Source organism: Lactuca virosa, chromosome 7 (genome assembly GCF_052849685.1).
Source record: "Lactuca virosa cultivar CGN04683 chromosome 7, Lactuca_virosa_CGN04683_v6, whole genome shotgun sequence".
NCBI classification, from domain to species: domain Eukaryota; kingdom Viridiplantae; phylum Streptophyta; class Magnoliopsida; order Asterales; family Asteraceae; genus Lactuca; species Lactuca virosa.
In genome coordinates this window covers 121,278,804-121,296,957 of record NC_136432.1, presented here as the reverse complement: position 1 = coordinate 121,296,957, position 18,154 = coordinate 121,278,804, and the positions used below count along the sequence as shown (strand labels likewise).

Genomic DNA, 18,154 nt, shown 5'->3' with positions numbered 1-18,154 from the left:
ATCATCAACGTGTATTTAAGTGTAATGGATTGGCTTGTTGATCAAAATCAATCTTGATGAATATTAAACAAGTAAGGAAGGTGCGTGCGGAGTGTACACTTGTTTAAGTTTATTCAAGATTTAAAGTAGATTGTCATTTAGGGGCGAAACCCCTGAAGGAATGGGGGTCATGGGGCAGTGCCCCTGGGAGCGGGGTCTAAGGGCGGTAGCCCCTGGCAGGGTCCAAGAGGAAGAACCCCTGGGTGGGGTCGACTTTGACCCTGGCTGTGGTCGACTTTGGGTTATATTGCTATATTAAGAATGCATCAAAAATCTGAATTCTTGGAAATAAACCCGATTTTGATTTTGTTTTGACCCTTATAGAAAAAACCTGAATAAGTGACAATTTTTTAAACTGCTTTAGTGACAATTTTTCAGACATAAAAATGTCTTGTGACAGTTTTCTTATGGAAAAGGTATGTAAGCAATTTTGTTCTTCATTTTACGGGACTTATGAAAATCATATCAATTCATTCTCTATTCTGTTCTCTCATTTATGAGTCTTATCCGTTTGAAGACCGGAAGTATCACCTAAATACTTCAATCTGAAAGTGATATTCACGATTCTTAGATTCCCAAGTGTTATTATACCCCAAATTTCTAACATTGGATGGGTCGGTTAAAAATTAAATAATTATGTTTCTAGAAAAGCCAATATTTTGCGTTAGCAAATTCTAAGTGGGAACTTTCCCACCATGACAAAAAATATCGATAAATGCATCCATATTGCTCCATCATGGTCCACATTGTGTAACATTGCAAAAGAAAATGAGGCTCATATATTTTTCTTGTGTATTTTCTCTTTAGAAAGTTTGGATTTGGATTTTTTAAATGGTGATATTTTAATCTCATCACTCATGGAGACCTATGTAGTTATCGCAGTCAAAATTTTAACAGCGGTCACATGCCGCTATTTGAAATCGCGGTTATCGCGGTGGTATAATGGTTTTTTAATATTACGTATAATTTTTAATTTTATATTATATTTATATAGAATTTATATATTTGAGTATTAATACTATAAGTCTATAGAATTAATATGATTAAACCTAAAAAGTTATATAAAAACAAAACATAATATTATATTATAGTAATATGAAAACTAGGTCGTGTAACGTGTCAAATAGAGTTTAATCGCATTGCACGGGTTCAATATCCTATTAGTAGGTCGTGGTTGATTTAAGGAGTTAAGTCTCAAGTCGTAGCCTCATAGGTGTAGGTCGATTTACAAAAAATATTAATGGAGTACCGACCATAGCAGCTCAAGTCATCGTGAGTATAGAAAGAGATAAGAAAGAGAGTTGTTAGTAGACGTAGTTGTTTTGAATGCATTTAATTATGTTTGTTGTTCGGGGGTTTTAAAATGAAAGTGTAGTGAGATCATTAAAACCAGTTTTTCATTGACAAAGTAACCAATTAGCCCAAAATGTGAACGAAAATGGAATAGTGCTCGTAGCGCCGCTTTAGCGGTTATTGAAATAGCGGTGAATAGCGCCACAAATAGCAGTAACGCAAAACGAAAACGCTAAACTGAAAATAGCGGTTCTTGACCACCGCAAAACGCTATAGCACCGCTATAGCGCGCGATTGATAGCTTAGATGGAGACTCAATGGTAAAGGGACAAAAACTTATTTCGAACTAAAAAAAAACATTAAGGGCGTTAATATTTATTATTATTTATTTATTTATTTATTTATTTATTTATTGTTGTTTTCCATTGGATGTATGGGTGGTTTTGTGGTAGTCTTTTTGGTTTTTTTTTTTTTGTCTATTCTTTTTGATAAAAGTATAATTGTTCAAAAAATAATTTGAATGTTTGTGAATAGAAGAATCATATTCTTTGCTTTAACATTTAGTCCTTTATGGTTTTTGATGTTGAGTCTAGATGTACTAGATTTAAAAATATAAAAAGAAAATTTTATTTAAACCAAGTATAATACATTAAACGCACAGTTTGCAATCTTATCATCTTGTCTTAAGATTATCCTTTATACACGTAAATTTCAGGTAAAAAAGCACACATAAAAGAAGTAAGAAAAATTGAAAGGGGACATATATACAAAACATATACAAAAACATTAAATTTCAGGTGCATTAACGAATATCTAAATAAGAATTAGTCAAGGGCTTGAAGATGTGAGATGCCTTACTGTTGATCAAATCCAAATGTTCTTGTTTGAGATGCACGTAAAGAACCCAATCTCCATTATTCTTCGCACTAGGCATTGTAGTTATATATCCAGTTACACCACCCCAAGGGAAATGATACGATCCAAACTTTGGCTCTCCCCATCCAAACTGCATATTCTTAATTGGTAAACCTTGTCCAGATGAAACAACTATTGCGTCCCCATCATTCTCTTGTAGCTTGAAATATACCCTTGCAACTCCTGGCTCTGGACGATGCAACTCTACCCAATCAACTAATCCTCTAAAATGTTCTTCGTTTGCTGTCTTGTTTACAAACTCATGAACCTTGTTTGCGACTTCATGAAGTGTCATTTCGTGGAGATGATGATTTTTTTCCTTGCCATATGGGATAGAGAGTATGTTTCCATAATGATTTTTTAACAAAGACGCTTCTTCCTTGCTATTTCCAGTTAGGAGATTTCGTCCGCTAACAATGACACCCACCCTAGATGTTTTGTTCACATCATCATCACCTTCTTCAGCTAATAATTTCCATATATATGCTGTAAATGACTGGAGTTTGCTTCTTCTAGTTTCTTTTGTACTTGCTTGCAACTGAAGGCGGTTAATTGATTCAACACTAATATAGTAGATACGACTAAAAAGTATGTCCTCATAGGACGATGGTGGGGGAGGGATTGATGATATTGGAATGTACATATCGCCAAAGGTTGTGTCATGACACGGTGGGCGTCTTGGGCTAAGAATTGAAGAGCGAAAAGATGGAATAGTTGAAATTTTATTGAATTGGGCAATGTCAGCCCATGCAGCCAAGAACACATTGCAAGATTGAGCATCTGTTAAACGGTGGTCAAAAGCAACTGATAGTATTATTGCTCCACAATTTAACTCTGTCACCTGTTTAATTTAAAAAGCACATTTTTAGCCTTAATATTTAAAAGTTACTTTTTTGATGTGCAAATAGATCATGATATTTGATCGATCTTTCTAGCTGTCTACATCTACGAAAATTTGTTATCCAATATCTTTTTTTTGCTTGTGGGTGACACTTAACTAACAATACACGATTTATATTTTCATTACAATAGAATCACTCCACTTAACCCTTCGTTGACTAATCTAATATATCAAAAATAATTCTATATATCGCCACCTGTTCTCAAAATTTTCCAATATATTTTTATTTTGTATTCAATGAGATCCTCACGTAATATATATATATATATATATATATATATATATATATATATATATATATATATATATATATATATATATATATATATATATATTAGTTTATAACCCGTGAGAACCACGGTTACAAAATTAATTAAACTTTTATAGTAAAAACTCAAACTTATTAATCAATTAATTTAAATAAATTATTAATTAAGAGATATTTTTAGTTATATAAATTTGTAATCATTGATTTAAATAAATATGTGAAATTATATCACTTTATAATTTGTATTAATTTTATTAAAAATTTTATTCTAATATTATTAATTTAATGTAATTAAAGTGGGAAATTTAAAATTTGAAATGGAGAAACAATAGGTTGACAAATGACATTCATTAATTATGAAGCATAATAGGGTGATACATGACAAAAAAATAATAAAATATGCATTAATTAGGAGGTCTAATAGGATAAAATATGTCAAAAGGAGAATAAAACTATTATTTTATTAGAATATATATATATATATATATATATATATATATATATATATATATATATATATATATATATATATATATCAACATCTTAGACAATTAACTCTAAGACGTTTAAAAAAAATAATATGAAGAAAAAGTTTTAAAAAAATGTGATAAGTAGAAACTCAAAGATGCATTATTTTTTAATTTTTGTTTTAGAGCTTATCTCATATAAAAAAAAACTAAAAGTATCTAAATTCATTATTTATTAACCTCCTTTTATATTGATATTCGAGAAAAAAAGATTTTTTTTTTCTTTTTACGTAAAATGTGTAACATATGCACATATACACTAATGAAAATATGCATATGTGTACATCTGCATATGTACATATTAACACACAGATGGAAAATAACTCAAAACAAATGGTTTTTACTAATATGCATATGGTGTACATTTTAAGTTATATGCAATTTTTTTTCTTCGAATATTAATATAGGTAGAAGTTAAAAAAATTTACATATATTTATTTTTTCAATATAAGATAAGTTATAAAACAATTGTTGAAAAAATGATCATAATGATCCTAAAACATTTAATTATATATATATATATATATATATATATATATATATATATATATATATATATATATATATATATATATATATATATATATATAAAAGATTATTAACAGTAAAAACTGATCATTTACAACTGAATGATCATGTATTTTTTTTCTTATATTTATTTTATTTATTGTATAAAATTTATCATAATTTACAATATTTTTATATATTTTTTAACAAGATTTCTAGTTTAATGATAATCTTTGTTAATTAAACTGTGGATATGTGATAGTACATGGTTTATGTTTTAGCCAAATTAATTATTTAATTATTGTGTTAATATATACCATTTTATTCGAATATATATATATATATATATATATATATATATATATATATATATATATTCATAAGAATCTTGAGGTTTAGTTGTCTTGCGCGCCGTTTTCTTTGCCTAAACACTCGTGTTCTTGTCTTGTTGCTGTTATTTCTCCAAAGATAAGTTTTTATTCAAAGTTACATTTTAATGCTGCTTCATACTTTACAATCTACCCTTCTTTTCATTTCTTAGTTTCTTTTATTAAATCAACTTTCATATATACCTTACGTATTTATCCCAACTATTATAGATATGTATCTGTACATTTTAATTCACTTTTTAGTTTTTTTCCACCAAAACTCACCTCTTTAAATTATTTTTACGAAGCATTTTTTTTATTATTAATTCACAAAAGGCCTTCAAAATCTACATATTGGCCTTGATGTTTAATATGTTTAAAACAAGTAATCAAGACGAGGACAACGAGAAAACCTGAAAGGTTTTGTAATGTTTCACGACATAAGATAACGACATAAGATATGATTAATTATACTGATTATTAGTCTATATTTGATGAGTAACTAAAAAGCTAGTTTAGCAAAAAAGCTAATTGTAATCTAATAAATAATAAGATAACTGATAAAAAATATATATAAATATTTGATAAAACTAGTTGATAAATTAATTAAAATATGTAAAACAAAATAAAAAGTCATGTAGAAGTTTAAGTTTTTTCTATAAATAATAAAATATTAATAAACTCATTAAAATGTTAGTTGTATAGTTTTTAAAATTTAACAAAACTAGCTTATAAATTATTATTTGGTTTTGCCAAAATGACAAATCAAAAAAGCTTAAAAAAGCTAATTATTACGTGTCAAGATGAATTTCATTTTCATGAAATTTTATAATCGCGAATGCCAAAAATAAAGCTTAGATTAATTTTTAGATAAGTGATAGATAAAAAGTAATGAAGTTTATCTTTTCGTCACAATAAAAAAATGGATACAAGCATATATTCTTTCTTCATATCTAAGCATGAAGAAACACATATACATCTAGTTTTATGGGAACTATAAATAGATACGACTTCAACTCTCGTGTTAATGGTTGTTGACATGTTATATATGATATGATCAACTAAAGATATTAAAATATATTCAAATAATTAAGTAGACTAGTCAACTAATAACATAGCAATATTTTTAAAATTTTGAAGGTTAGAAATCAACGGCAAGCTATAAAATAAGGAGAAACATTAGCCTTGAAGGAAATCAATAAGCTTTACCTCTTTCAGTACGTTAGATGCGTACATTTTGACCAAATTATACTATTTAATTTAACTACCAGCTGTATTATTAATTTAAATCTTAAAGGATATTATTAAAAATTAAGTTATTGGCCTAAAGTCGTCAACTACTAATCAATAACGGTTCGATAATAGTTTTGTTCCAGTCACCTTTTAAGCAAGTCCAGGTAAATGAGTTAATTACTATAAGGTTTCAAGTTTCGTACAGATTTTACAACATATGAAATAGCGTAGTCTTAGTGTCTTACGAGTTTATTTATGTATTTATTTTTTTCGAAATCACTATTCGCAAAGCAAATAAGTGTCTATACGTTTCCAAATGATTCAAGGTGTTTTGTAGTTGACTTATTTGAGATGCTTTGTCTATATTTCTTTTACTGTTTACAATGGTTTTATGTCAAATTTCCTGATCCGGTAGGCCGAACCTAGTACTCATTTAATTCATTAATTTTGTAAAATTTTTACATAAATAAATAAAAACTTTATCTCCATTTGCATAAACTTTTATAAAATTAGATTGTCATAATAACCCAAGTATATATGAACGTAATTTTAATTAAATTAACTATGATAATTTCCAATGGTTTGGAAACACTTTTTTTTTTTGCATGGGCAATAACAAATATTGTTTTAGTTTATTTTACATACTTTTTTTTTCACTTTATGGTATACATTAAATTTCCGAATGAAATTAAGGTATGTTAACTAAACTGAACAAAATAAATATATTACCGAAAATAACGATTATATGAGATAACTAGATAAGTTCGTATTAATTCTATATATATTTCTATTCACTTATTAAACTTATGATTAAATAACAATATTTAATGGGGCTTGCTTTTACCTGAACAGAAATCACACCACGATTTAACTTAGGGACCAACTTCCCCTTGACGGTTTCATCAGGGTGGTGTAAATCTAGGTTTTGCAGGTCCACGTCAGCGTGAGCATGTATAAACTCAACACCATTGTTGTTGCAGAGTACCTCCGGCTCCCCAAGCCTGTTTGGCACTATCTCTCCGGCGAGGGGATAAAATGTGGAAAGCACACTCGCCAAAGATTTCTTTAAGGTTTTCACAACCGTTTCCGTTGACATGGCACTACTGTCATCATTTTTCTTGTAGCAAAAGAAAACTCCGGCGGTAAGTGGCGGTAGGAGTAAGTCTAAGTTGGATAGCGGGATCCAGAATTCGTGAGTTGGTGCATGAGCTGCGGAAATGAATTCGCTATCCTTCACTGTCACTTTGTAATCGAGTGGGTTGTCAGCCATATGGTTGGCGAGCTCTAACGTGTGGAGGGTGGAGAGTTGAGCATGGTGATGATTAAGGTTAAGATTAGAAAAGGTTGCTCGAGAGTAATTGTGAGAAGTAGTACTACCCACATAGTATCGGTTTCTTGAGACGTTAAAAGAGGAAAAGAGTAGGGGTCCATCTTGTGATGCTGGTGGCGGTGGTGATTGAGGATGGTGGCGGAGATGGTGTGATCTGATGAAACCAATTCCTTGAGCCCATCTATTAGTTGAGATAGATTGACCTCTGGATCTTCCAAGGAAAAGAAGATGATAACATTTTCTCATGTTCGTAAACGAGAGCATAGAGTTGGCTTAGAAGGTTGATGAGTTGACACGATCGAATCCTTGCTTGATTTATAGTGATTATAATGCATTATTTTAAGGACCAGAAGATCAAAATAATAATAATAATAATAATAATAATAATAATAATAATAATAAATAAATAAATAAATAAAAATCTTGCATAGGCATAACGATATTTTCAAGATTTTGAACCGCTTATATATTTATGTAGAGCACTTCTACGCTGAAGTTTGATAAAAAAAAAAATAGAATTTTCGTATATATTAACTTTTAATTTACATGAAAATATGATTGTACATCATGATTTTGTTTTCTTGATTTTATTTTTTAATTTTTGGAACGTTTTACATAAGATTTTAAAAAACCATTTTTGTTTTGTTTTGGTCTTTACACACACCGAGCTCAAAAAATACATGTTTAATACCAATGTAAATTGTAACTTAGTATTACCGTTCATCTTCAATTCATAGCGTAGATGAGGACATTATTGTCCACATAGATACACACTTGGCAGCTGACTCACTAGTTTCATAAATAAGCTACATATTCATTCCCTAAATGAAGACCGCAACTACAATGTCATTTCCCTTTTATAACCTTTCTTTGTCGCTCTTGAACCCTTAAAAAATTATTTATCTTCGATTGCTTTTTCATATGGATCACAAAGCTTGGAGAACCAAACGGTTGTTGTTCGTACGCATCGAGGCTCGTAGTGTGATTGTCGTCATCCAATGCGAAGCATTGAAAGCATGTCGTGGTTTGACAAGAATTCATCTCGCATATTTCACACATGTGTCGAGTCGATGGTAATCATCATCTTCTTCAAATGTGTAGTCGATAATGCGGATTTACGGTTATGAAATACTGGCAATAATGTCAAATTTAAGGTTTACTAATGTCGATAATGTCGTTTTTTTCACCCAAAATCAAGAATCTTCATTGATGTGAAAATGAGGTTTATGTGCTCCGTGTAACCTGATATCCTGTTTGGTATGTTTCTTTGTAGATGAAGATGGCAACTGAAAAGTGTAAGTTCTTCAGGTGGATCGGTGTTGAGTTGACACCACATTACAAGAATGTCTTTAACGCTCTTAAATATTAGTTGCAACTAATGAAAGATAACAGTTACCCTGGAAGACCGGAGACTAGGATTTTTATGCTTGAGATGTTGCATGATGTAACTACTGCTGCTAAAGCCAGTCGTGATGTTGAGTTCGCCATGGAAGTTGAAGAAAACAAACGTTTGGTAGACGAACTGAAGTAGGTAAGGAAGAAGTTAAGGTTTATTGTGGTTTTGTTTATGTTTGTTGTTGTTGTATTGATGATGCAAATACAAAAGTATATGGATAATGATAGTAAGGTAATGGGTGGTATCCATTTGCCACAACATAATTACATAACATATTTTTCAGTTGCTTTGGACTTTCAAATTTCATCTGAAGAACAAGTACTTTCCTCTTCCATTGCAAGTCCGGATTGAAAATGGAACGAGTTTCTACATCTTCATTTTCAACTTCATGGTTACCATTTTCTCCTTCAGGAGGACATATCTTACTTAGAAACTCATCAACAGTGGTCTTGTTCAAGAGTCTTTTGTCATGGTCAATGACTTCATCTTTAAGACCTTCAGTGGAAGGGGCTCCATTAGCGGTAGAGGCTCCTTTATTTGTAGTTGCACCTACATATTCAAGACTACTTTCATCTTCACTAACAACAAGATTCATTTCATCATCTCACCATTCATCCAAACCGTTCCCATTTTGATCAACTACTATAAGAATTTTGACTTGGCCACATTTTTTAATGGCTAGAAAAATGTAACCATATCCTACCATCACAATTTTTTGTTTTCGTAAAAAATGTGATCATATGTCATGAGAACGTAGGTATCTTACGACCATATTGAAATTCAACATTTAAGTATGACTGTAGCCTACCTTTTAGTCACATATAAAGTGAGTCGAGTTTAGTTTTAATCATGGTTAGTTTATATTTGATACGACTATTGCTTACCCTTTAGTCACATTAATTTATGTTAAAGTGTGACATATGATAACATTTGGTCACATTAATTTAGGTTAAAACGTCACATATGAAATCATTTAGTCACGTAAAGAAAACTCATAAAGAAAAAATATGACCGTTGGTTGGGTATTAATGATACATAATTGTTAAAACCATCACAAAATATTACTTATAGAAACATATGTTTTCTAAATGATGTTGTCATTTGTTACTTTTAAGTGATATTCATTTACGATAAAGCGTGATATATGAAATCATTTAGTCACTTAAACAAGAACAAAATGTGGCAATTGTTTGTTTTTTGTAATACATACCTATTAAAACCATCGTTGAATAGTATGTATAGCAACACATTTTTTTTTAAATTATATGGCTATTTGTTACCCTTTAGTGAAGTTTATTTATGTTAAATTATGACATACGATATCATTTAGTCACATAAAGATAACTCAAAAGAAAAGAATGTGACCATTCTATGTTTTTGGTGATACATAATTGTTAAAACCATCACTGAATATTACATATAGCAACACATTTTTTGTAATTGATGTGGCATTTTTTTACCTTTTAGTGACATTTTTATATGTGAAACTGTGACATATGATATCATTTAGTCACATAAAGATAACTCATACAGAAAAGAATGTGACAATTGTGTGCTTTTTGTGATAAATAATTGTTAAAACTATCGTTGTATATTACTTATAGCAACACATTGTTTCTAAATGATGTGGCTATTTGTTACCGTTTTATTACATTCCTTCACGTAAAAGTGTGACATATGATATCATTTAGTCACATAAAGAAGACTCATAAAGAAAAAATGTGGCCATTTTTTGCCTTTGGTTATACATAATTGTTAAAACCATCGCATTTTATCTAACTGGTGTGGTTATTTTTTACCCTTTAGCCACATTTAATTTTGTGATCATGGTCCTAATTAACATTCGGTCACATTTAGGAATAGGCGACGACAATATTAAAATGTTGCAAATATATATGATATCAGTAAACAAGAATAAAAGACAAAAAATATTAATCATAAATCCAACTAAAATAATATACAAAAATGTAATAATCAAAATATACCTATCATGTATACAAACATAATATGAAATATAAGTCATAAATTGAAGTCTACATTAATTCTTCAACTTATTAACCCAACTCCTTGTCATCAGTGCCACAGATGACATGTAACCTATTTTGTGCTTTTTAGAGTTGTCAATATTATCGTCATTAGTTGAAGTTGCAGTAGGTACATGTGAAAACACAGTTTTTATGTATCGTCAAACATTAAAAAAAAGATTAAAATAAAAAAAATACTCAAAAGATATAACAGAATAAACAAACATGTCCCTGTAGTACGACAACCTCTTTTGTACAAGCAACAAAATTGTAAGTTATTCTCTACATAGTTTGTCTTAGGTAGTTCGATTTGGTAAATATTCATTCTCCTTTAAGACTTCTTCAATAGACACCTTAGAGCAGTCATCTTTGAGTGGAATTCCATGAACATATTGCATTTCTGTTGACAAGTAATCTTCACCAAAGGCAACAAGGATTCTTGTTGTTGGTTCTATTATGCATAGATCACACTTTATTTCCCCAACCTCACCTAACACCCAACTATACAACAACCATATGCCCACATACATTACATATATACGAAGTGTATATATGCACGATGGATCCCATACCCTTACAACAAGATCAACCCACCCATCCCTAACCCTAGCCCCTACCTTACCCAATACCCATCCACAAACCAACCATATGCCCACATACATTACATCTACATGGAATGTATATATGCATGATAAATCCTAAACCCTGAAAACAAGATCAACCCACCCAACACTAAACATATCCCTATCCCCAACCTTAACCAACACCCAACCACACAACAACCATATGCCTACATACATTACATCTATATGCAGTATATATATGCATGATGGATCTTATACCTTGACAACAAGATCAACCCAACCAGCCTAAACCTAGCCCCAACCTTACACAACATCCAACCACACAACAACCATATGCCCACATAAATTACATCTATATGGAGTGCATATATGCATAATAGATCCTATACCATGACAATAAGATCAAACCACCCAACCCTAAACCTAGCCACACCCTTACGTAACACCCACCACACAATAACCATATGCCCATATAGATTACATCTATATGGAGTGTATATATGCATAATGGATCCTATACCTTGACAATAAGATCAAACCACCCATCCCTAACCCTAGACCTAACCATACCCAACACCCTACTACACAATAACCATATGCCCACAAATATTATATCTATATGGAGTGTATATATATGCACGATGGACCCTATACTCTGATAACAAGATCAACCCAACTGATGTGCACAATAATACCTACTTGTTTTAAATTTATAACCTATCTAACGTAACTAATTATACACCTATAGGTAGTGTACATAGTCAGATTATAAAATAGCTTGGGGAAGTCGGGTGTCGAACACGGGGAACAGAATTCAATTAATTAATCTAACGACTTCTAATTAAACTAAAAAAGCATATTTTGATTGGGGGGTTTTTACTGATTTTGTAAGATCAGAAGAACTTAATTCAATTAATAGGAAAAGAAAATAAATAAACTTCAAGAATTAAATATTACTTCTGCTTAGATCCAATTTCACCTTCTCCTATGATTGATTTCTAATGGATAAAATATATTGATCACCAATTTGTTAACTAGCTATTATGATAAAATATCTGGACTTATGAATTTATGAATTACCATGCAACGATCAAGCACAAGTTAAACACTAAATCGATAATGAACACAAATTGGACTATGAATGATAGTAGTTACTTTCCTATAACCAATTTAAGCAACCAAGCACAACTTAATATCAGTTATGATCTATAACAAAGTTAAAGTTACTGGCTTTAAATACTTTATCTAAGATGTGATTAATCCTAGCTATAATTATTTAACGATCATAAACAATTAGGTAACAAATTCATGCAATTAGAATGATCAACAATCAGACAGAATCTTATTAATAAGCAATATAAGCTAGAACTAAAACATGCTAGGGTTTAAGTATCAAACACAAGTAAAATCAGCATCTATCATCCAATAAATGAAATCAAAACATAAGGATTAGTTTCATCTTCACAAAATAGAAGTAAAATGTTTCTAGCCTCTCATAGTAGCAGATAAACACACAAAAGTTATGTAATTAAGACTAGACAGGATTAAATCTATGTATAATTCTTCTAATCTTCTTCAATTCTTAAGCTCCACTTGCTTCTTGATCTTCTACTGAGTTTCCAGAGGTTTTTAATCTCAATTCTCCTCAGAAAACTGGTTGAAAGTCTCCCCATTCGACCTAATAATCGGATACTTATGGTTACCATAAAACGGGTCACCGCGACATGGTCAACCGCCACCTCGTCGTGATCTTCGTCAAAATCTGTTTTCTCCAAGTCAACGTTAATGATCGAGATTCTTCCATTCGCCACGTCGTGGTGGACGATCACCATGTTGTGGTCCTCTATCTTCAAGTCTTCTTTTTCTTTATTCCTGTTTTAGCTCATCCATTCATGCTTCTAGCTCCTCATTTACTTCCTTTTTGTCCAAAACGGAATTCAAAGATAGTAAGCACCTTTATCCCAAATTAAGCATAATTATAGCTAAAAGTATTAAGAAATATGCATGAATTATATGACTAAATATGCACATATCAAAATAACCCTACTTGGCTTTTGCTTTCCCTCAAGCAAAACTGATTTTATTATTATTATATCAAAACCCTAGCCATTAACATCGCACAAGTCAATCCATTTTGAGCCTCTCGATTACATCAAGACAGCAATGCATGTATTTGTGTATAATTTTTCAAAAGAACTTCCCCCATCCTAAATACTCACAATCTTCATAAACACTTCCCCATTTGTTTTGAACAACACTCATTTTATGCATCCCTCCAAATATATCCTCATATATCTTTCTTAGCATCATGGTAATTTTTGGTTAAGCCCCCAAGCATACATATAGTAAAATAACCTAGAAATAAAAATTACAATAAAAATAACTTGGCAAATTGTCTTATTCTCAAGTCTTCGATTTAGAATTTTTCTTCATGATATTTTTTGATCTTTATAGCTTTGTAGACTCTTAGGGTGCGTTTAGTTGCGGAAAAATGGACCGTTTTCCGGAAAAATTTTCCAAGAAAAATGAGAATTTTGAAAACGCGTTTAGTTCGTCCATTTTTCTAAAATTTTCACGAAAAATGAAAATTTTCCGTTATCTAAAATTACAAAGAAGTTGGAAATTTTTGGAAAACCAGTAATCATTGTTTTCCACATTTTTCTAATTCCAAAATTTTTTCTAAAATATAAACACCCACTCACTCCCACCTCTACCTACCCCCACCTTTACACCTCAAACCCACCACACCCCTACCTACCCACACTCACCCACTCCCAAGCCCACCCCCACAAACACACACACACACACAAATACACACCTACCCAACCCCCCTCCACACACACACACACACACCCACAAACACAAAGCACCCCCACCCTCATCCCCACAAACACACACACATAAACAGACACCCACCTACACCCCACAAACAAACATGCACACACACATACCCACCCCAACCCTCACTCACACCTACACCCACACACACACAAACACACCCCACCCCACCCCTATAAACACACACACACACCCCTACCCCCACCCCTATAAACACACACACCTAACACCACTACCACAATCACACACATACACTCACCCCCACCTCACCCCTATAAACACAGACACACATACACACACACACACAAACACCCCCACCCTACCACCACAACTGTTTTCTAAAAATGAAAACCAATAGAAAAATACACATCTAAACACGTTTTCTAATTTTCTAAAACTGAAAATGAAAAATGAATAAGTTTTAACTAAACGCGTTTTCTAAAATTTTCAATGAAAAATGAAAACTGAAAATGAAAACTGAAAAGGGAAAACGAAAAATAGAAAATGAAAATTGTTTTTCAATAACTAAACGCAACCTTATTCTCTCAAACTTTTGCAACTTTTTTTTTTCTTTTCAATTTTTTCTTCTTTTTTTCTTTTTTTCACTTTTTTTCTTTTCTCATTTTTTTCACTCAAAGCCAAAAATCTCTTAAAAAAAGCATATGCTTAAGCAAAGAATCTTAACTTCAACTCTGATTGGTTAAAGGTATTAGTTTAAGGTGAAATGACTACATAAGCTCTCGTGGATACATTTTTTGTAGACAATGCTAACGATATTATGACCGTCAAACTAAGCAAGGTCATGTTTTTGTTCCATGATTCCACTAGGATAGGGAAGCCACAATTACACTAGAGCATATGCTGGGTCAAATAAACATCAAAACTCTCATCGGATCGTCCCACACAACACTAGCAATCTAGGTCTCAACATAATTTTTTTAACTAGATTTAATTTTTAGATTATTATTTCAAATCTTTCTAATAACAACATTTTTAAATCCTAGTCAATTTTCATTTTTTTTTCTTTTCAGTATGCTTGTTGTCCTTTTTCGATCCCATACCCGACACTTAAATAATGAATGTCCACATTGCATGCTAAAACAATAAAATAACATAAAGTTAAAGAGGAGAAAGTGGAACAGACTCCCCTATGGTAGTAGTGGCGATATCAAATTCTGAAACTTGTGTGGTGGAAAAGCTTGGACTTCTTGGATAATGACTGGAAACAGTACTTTTGAGCTCTGTTCTTGTGAATATAAATGAGCCGGATAGAAATGAACTAAAGAACCATTCTTCAAAAAGTGTGTTGAACATCACCCACGACGTGGTAAAGAAACGTCACGTCGTGGTGTCGAGTTTGAAGTCGTAATGGTCGTGAAATATAAGATTGCAATGGCGTGGTCTAGTGATGTCATGTCGTGGTGACAGGTCATATGCAGTCGTGATAATATCAAATGCCACAATGTGGATATGATGGCCACGTCGTGGTCTCTTTTCGAAATGCCTTAAAAATCCAAAATAATGCATTGTTCTATCTTAATGACTTAGGATCATTCCCGACCTTTTCTTTCTGTATAATTTTTTAAAATTGTTCTCTTCATCAAGTGGGAACCCCACACTTATTTAAAAACATGGTCTTCAATTATAATCTTCTAAGAATCTGCCGGATTCTTCATCAAATAAGCGCCTTCACTGCTTCACTTCCTTTCAACACTACAAAATAAAATCAAAAGACTAGAGAAACACATGATTACCCGGTTAAAATAAAAATAAAACTAAAAATAAAAACTAAAAAGAAGTAAAAAAGGAAAAGAAAATGCAAACTCTTAAACATCGGATTGCCTTCCAAAAAGCGCTTCTTTTTGAGGAGTCGTAAGCCAGACTCCTTCCTACTGTACATTGTTGTGGTTGGGAGTGAGATCTCCCTTTTCACCTTTTGCTCTTTCCACTTCCGCTTGTATTCTTGAACCCATCTTATATACGCCTTCTTTGAGTTTTATTTCTTCTTTGGATTAGCACTTTCTTCATGTTTATGCTTCATCCATTTGCCTTGCTTTTTAACCCTTGTATTATTCTTCTCATCTAGTTCCATCTTGACCATTGTTGGCTTCTCTAATTCCCTACCCATATCTTCTTATCTTGAATCAACTTCTCTTTCATCACTTGCCTCTTCCACTTGAGCCTTGGGTGTAATGAACAAGATCACCTCAAATGTCATAGGAATTGAGGCTCTTGGTTTAGAACATTTGACATTTGCAACATGAGGTTTATCCCAAACTTCGAACTATTCTTCCATCATCTTTTCCATCTCTTCTAGCTCACTAATATGTTCTTCTTCCAAAATATTCATCCTTAGTAATTCATCTCTTGGAAATTCATAACTCACTTTTTGACTCATTTCGAAAGTAATTTCTTCATCTTCTACAAGAAGTGTGAGCTTAGAGTCATGGATGTCAACAAGTGCTCTTGCGGTACTCAAGAATGGTCTTCCTAAAATTATAGGAAGTTCTTCGTATTCCATCATTTCCAATACCAAAAAGTCAACTGGAAAAATAAATTTCCCCAGTTTTAGCAACAAATCTCCAATGATTCCATGTGGGTTAGTGATCGAGTGATCCACCATTTTAAGTGTCATCTTCTTGTCTTGGAGCCTTGGTAGACCAAGCTTCTTGTAGAAAAAATATGGCATAAGATTCATGCTTGCCCCGAATCAGCTAAAGCATTTACAAAAGTAAAATTGTCAAATTTACAAGGCAAAGTTAATTGTCCCAGATCTCCCATTTTGATTGGCAAACCATTGATGATTGCAGCTGAACATAACTCATTAAGCACTATGGTTGATGATTTTTCCAAATCCTTGCAATTAGTTATCACATCCTTGGCAAACTTAGGAAGCTTGGCCATGGATTGTAGCAATGGAGCATTTATCGAAAGTGATAGCACTTGTTCTATGAACCTCTTCTACTTTGGCTCCAGATTATGCTTAAGGGCTTGAGACGGGAATGGTAAAGGAGGCTGATATGAATTTAGAATAGAAATTTTTCATTCGCCAATGACCACGATGTGGTAAGATCACCACGTCGTGATGAATCATTAGAAGACGATCCATATTTTGCTTTTTTAGCTTCGGGATTCTCTTCTTAAAAAATACTAATCAGACTTTTTAGTGGTTGTTTCATGGATCATAAACGGCTCAGAATGAACTTCTTCTTCAATGGAAATCGCCATTACATGAGGTTGTGATTTCGGGTCAGGATTTATAGGTGGTAACCTCTCATTAACAAGTATTTTTAGTTTCCCAACTTGAGTCTCTATGTTCTTGATGGAAGCGTGATGATTCCTCACATTAGCATCAGTAGCATCATGACTGTTTTATGAGGCTTCCATAAACATATGAGGTACTGACTAAAAATCCATCTTCTTCTTGGGTGGTGGTTGTTCTTTTTTGGTAATAGCCTCAACCTGTTTGTCTAAATATCTCTTCATTTTGCTTCTTGTACTCTTCATAAGGCAACCACTCCTTTTTGGCCATTCTCCAATCTTCATCAAATCGATCACCACTCGAGTAAAAATCTTGTGCTTTCCAGTTACCATTCTCATCTAGATCACAATCCTTGGTCAAATGTGGTCCGATACAATTATCACACCGACACGAATTGCATGGATGGATTGATCCATCTTTGTCGTCGTCCAATCCATATTCTCTAATTTTTCCAAAAACAAAGCTAAATTCTTGTTCCCTCCATCTCCTTTACCTCTAGTAACATATTCTCTTGGGTTATGATACTCACATGAGTGCTTCGCGAATTCTTCAATCAATTCCTTAATCATGGTCGGGTCTTTCTTCGTCATTGGTCCTTGAGAGTCAAGAAGTTGCCTTGTTGTGACATTCACCCCATCATAGAAAATGGACACTTCTTTTTGAAAATTG

At 32.2% G+C, this 18,154-nt stretch overlaps 1 protein-coding gene across 1 annotated transcript; it reads right to left on the bottom strand.

Annotated features, from left to right (window-relative positions):
* Positions 1 to 1,935: 1,935 nt before the first annotated feature.
* LOC145125776 (coniferyl alcohol acyltransferase-like) lies at positions 1,936 to 7,667 on the bottom strand. Its single transcript, XM_079061192.1, has 2 exons — positions 6,896 to 7,667; positions 1,936 to 3,088 (listed from the first exon to the last, which is right to left on the bottom strand). Exons 1-2 carry the CDS (start codon positions 7,643 to 7,645, stop codon positions 2,135 to 2,137), a joined length of 1,704 nt encoding a protein of 567 aa, XP_078917318.1. The 5' UTR covers positions 7,646 to 7,667; the 3' UTR covers positions 1,936 to 2,134.
* Between the last annotated feature and the right edge of the window lie 10,487 nt (positions 7,668 to 18,154).

What these genes read in the sequence shown, in the direction of transcription:
- LOC145125776 (XM_079061192.1), bottom strand. Translation starts at nt 7,645, where the DNA reads ATGCTCTCGTTTACGAACATGAGAAAATGTTATCATCTTCTTTTCCTT. An exon ending in GTGGTGTGATTTCTGTTCAG is followed by an intron (nt 3,089 to 6,895) that starts GTAAAAGCAAGC and finishes TAAATTAAACAG; the next exon opens with GTGACAGAGTTAAATTGTGG.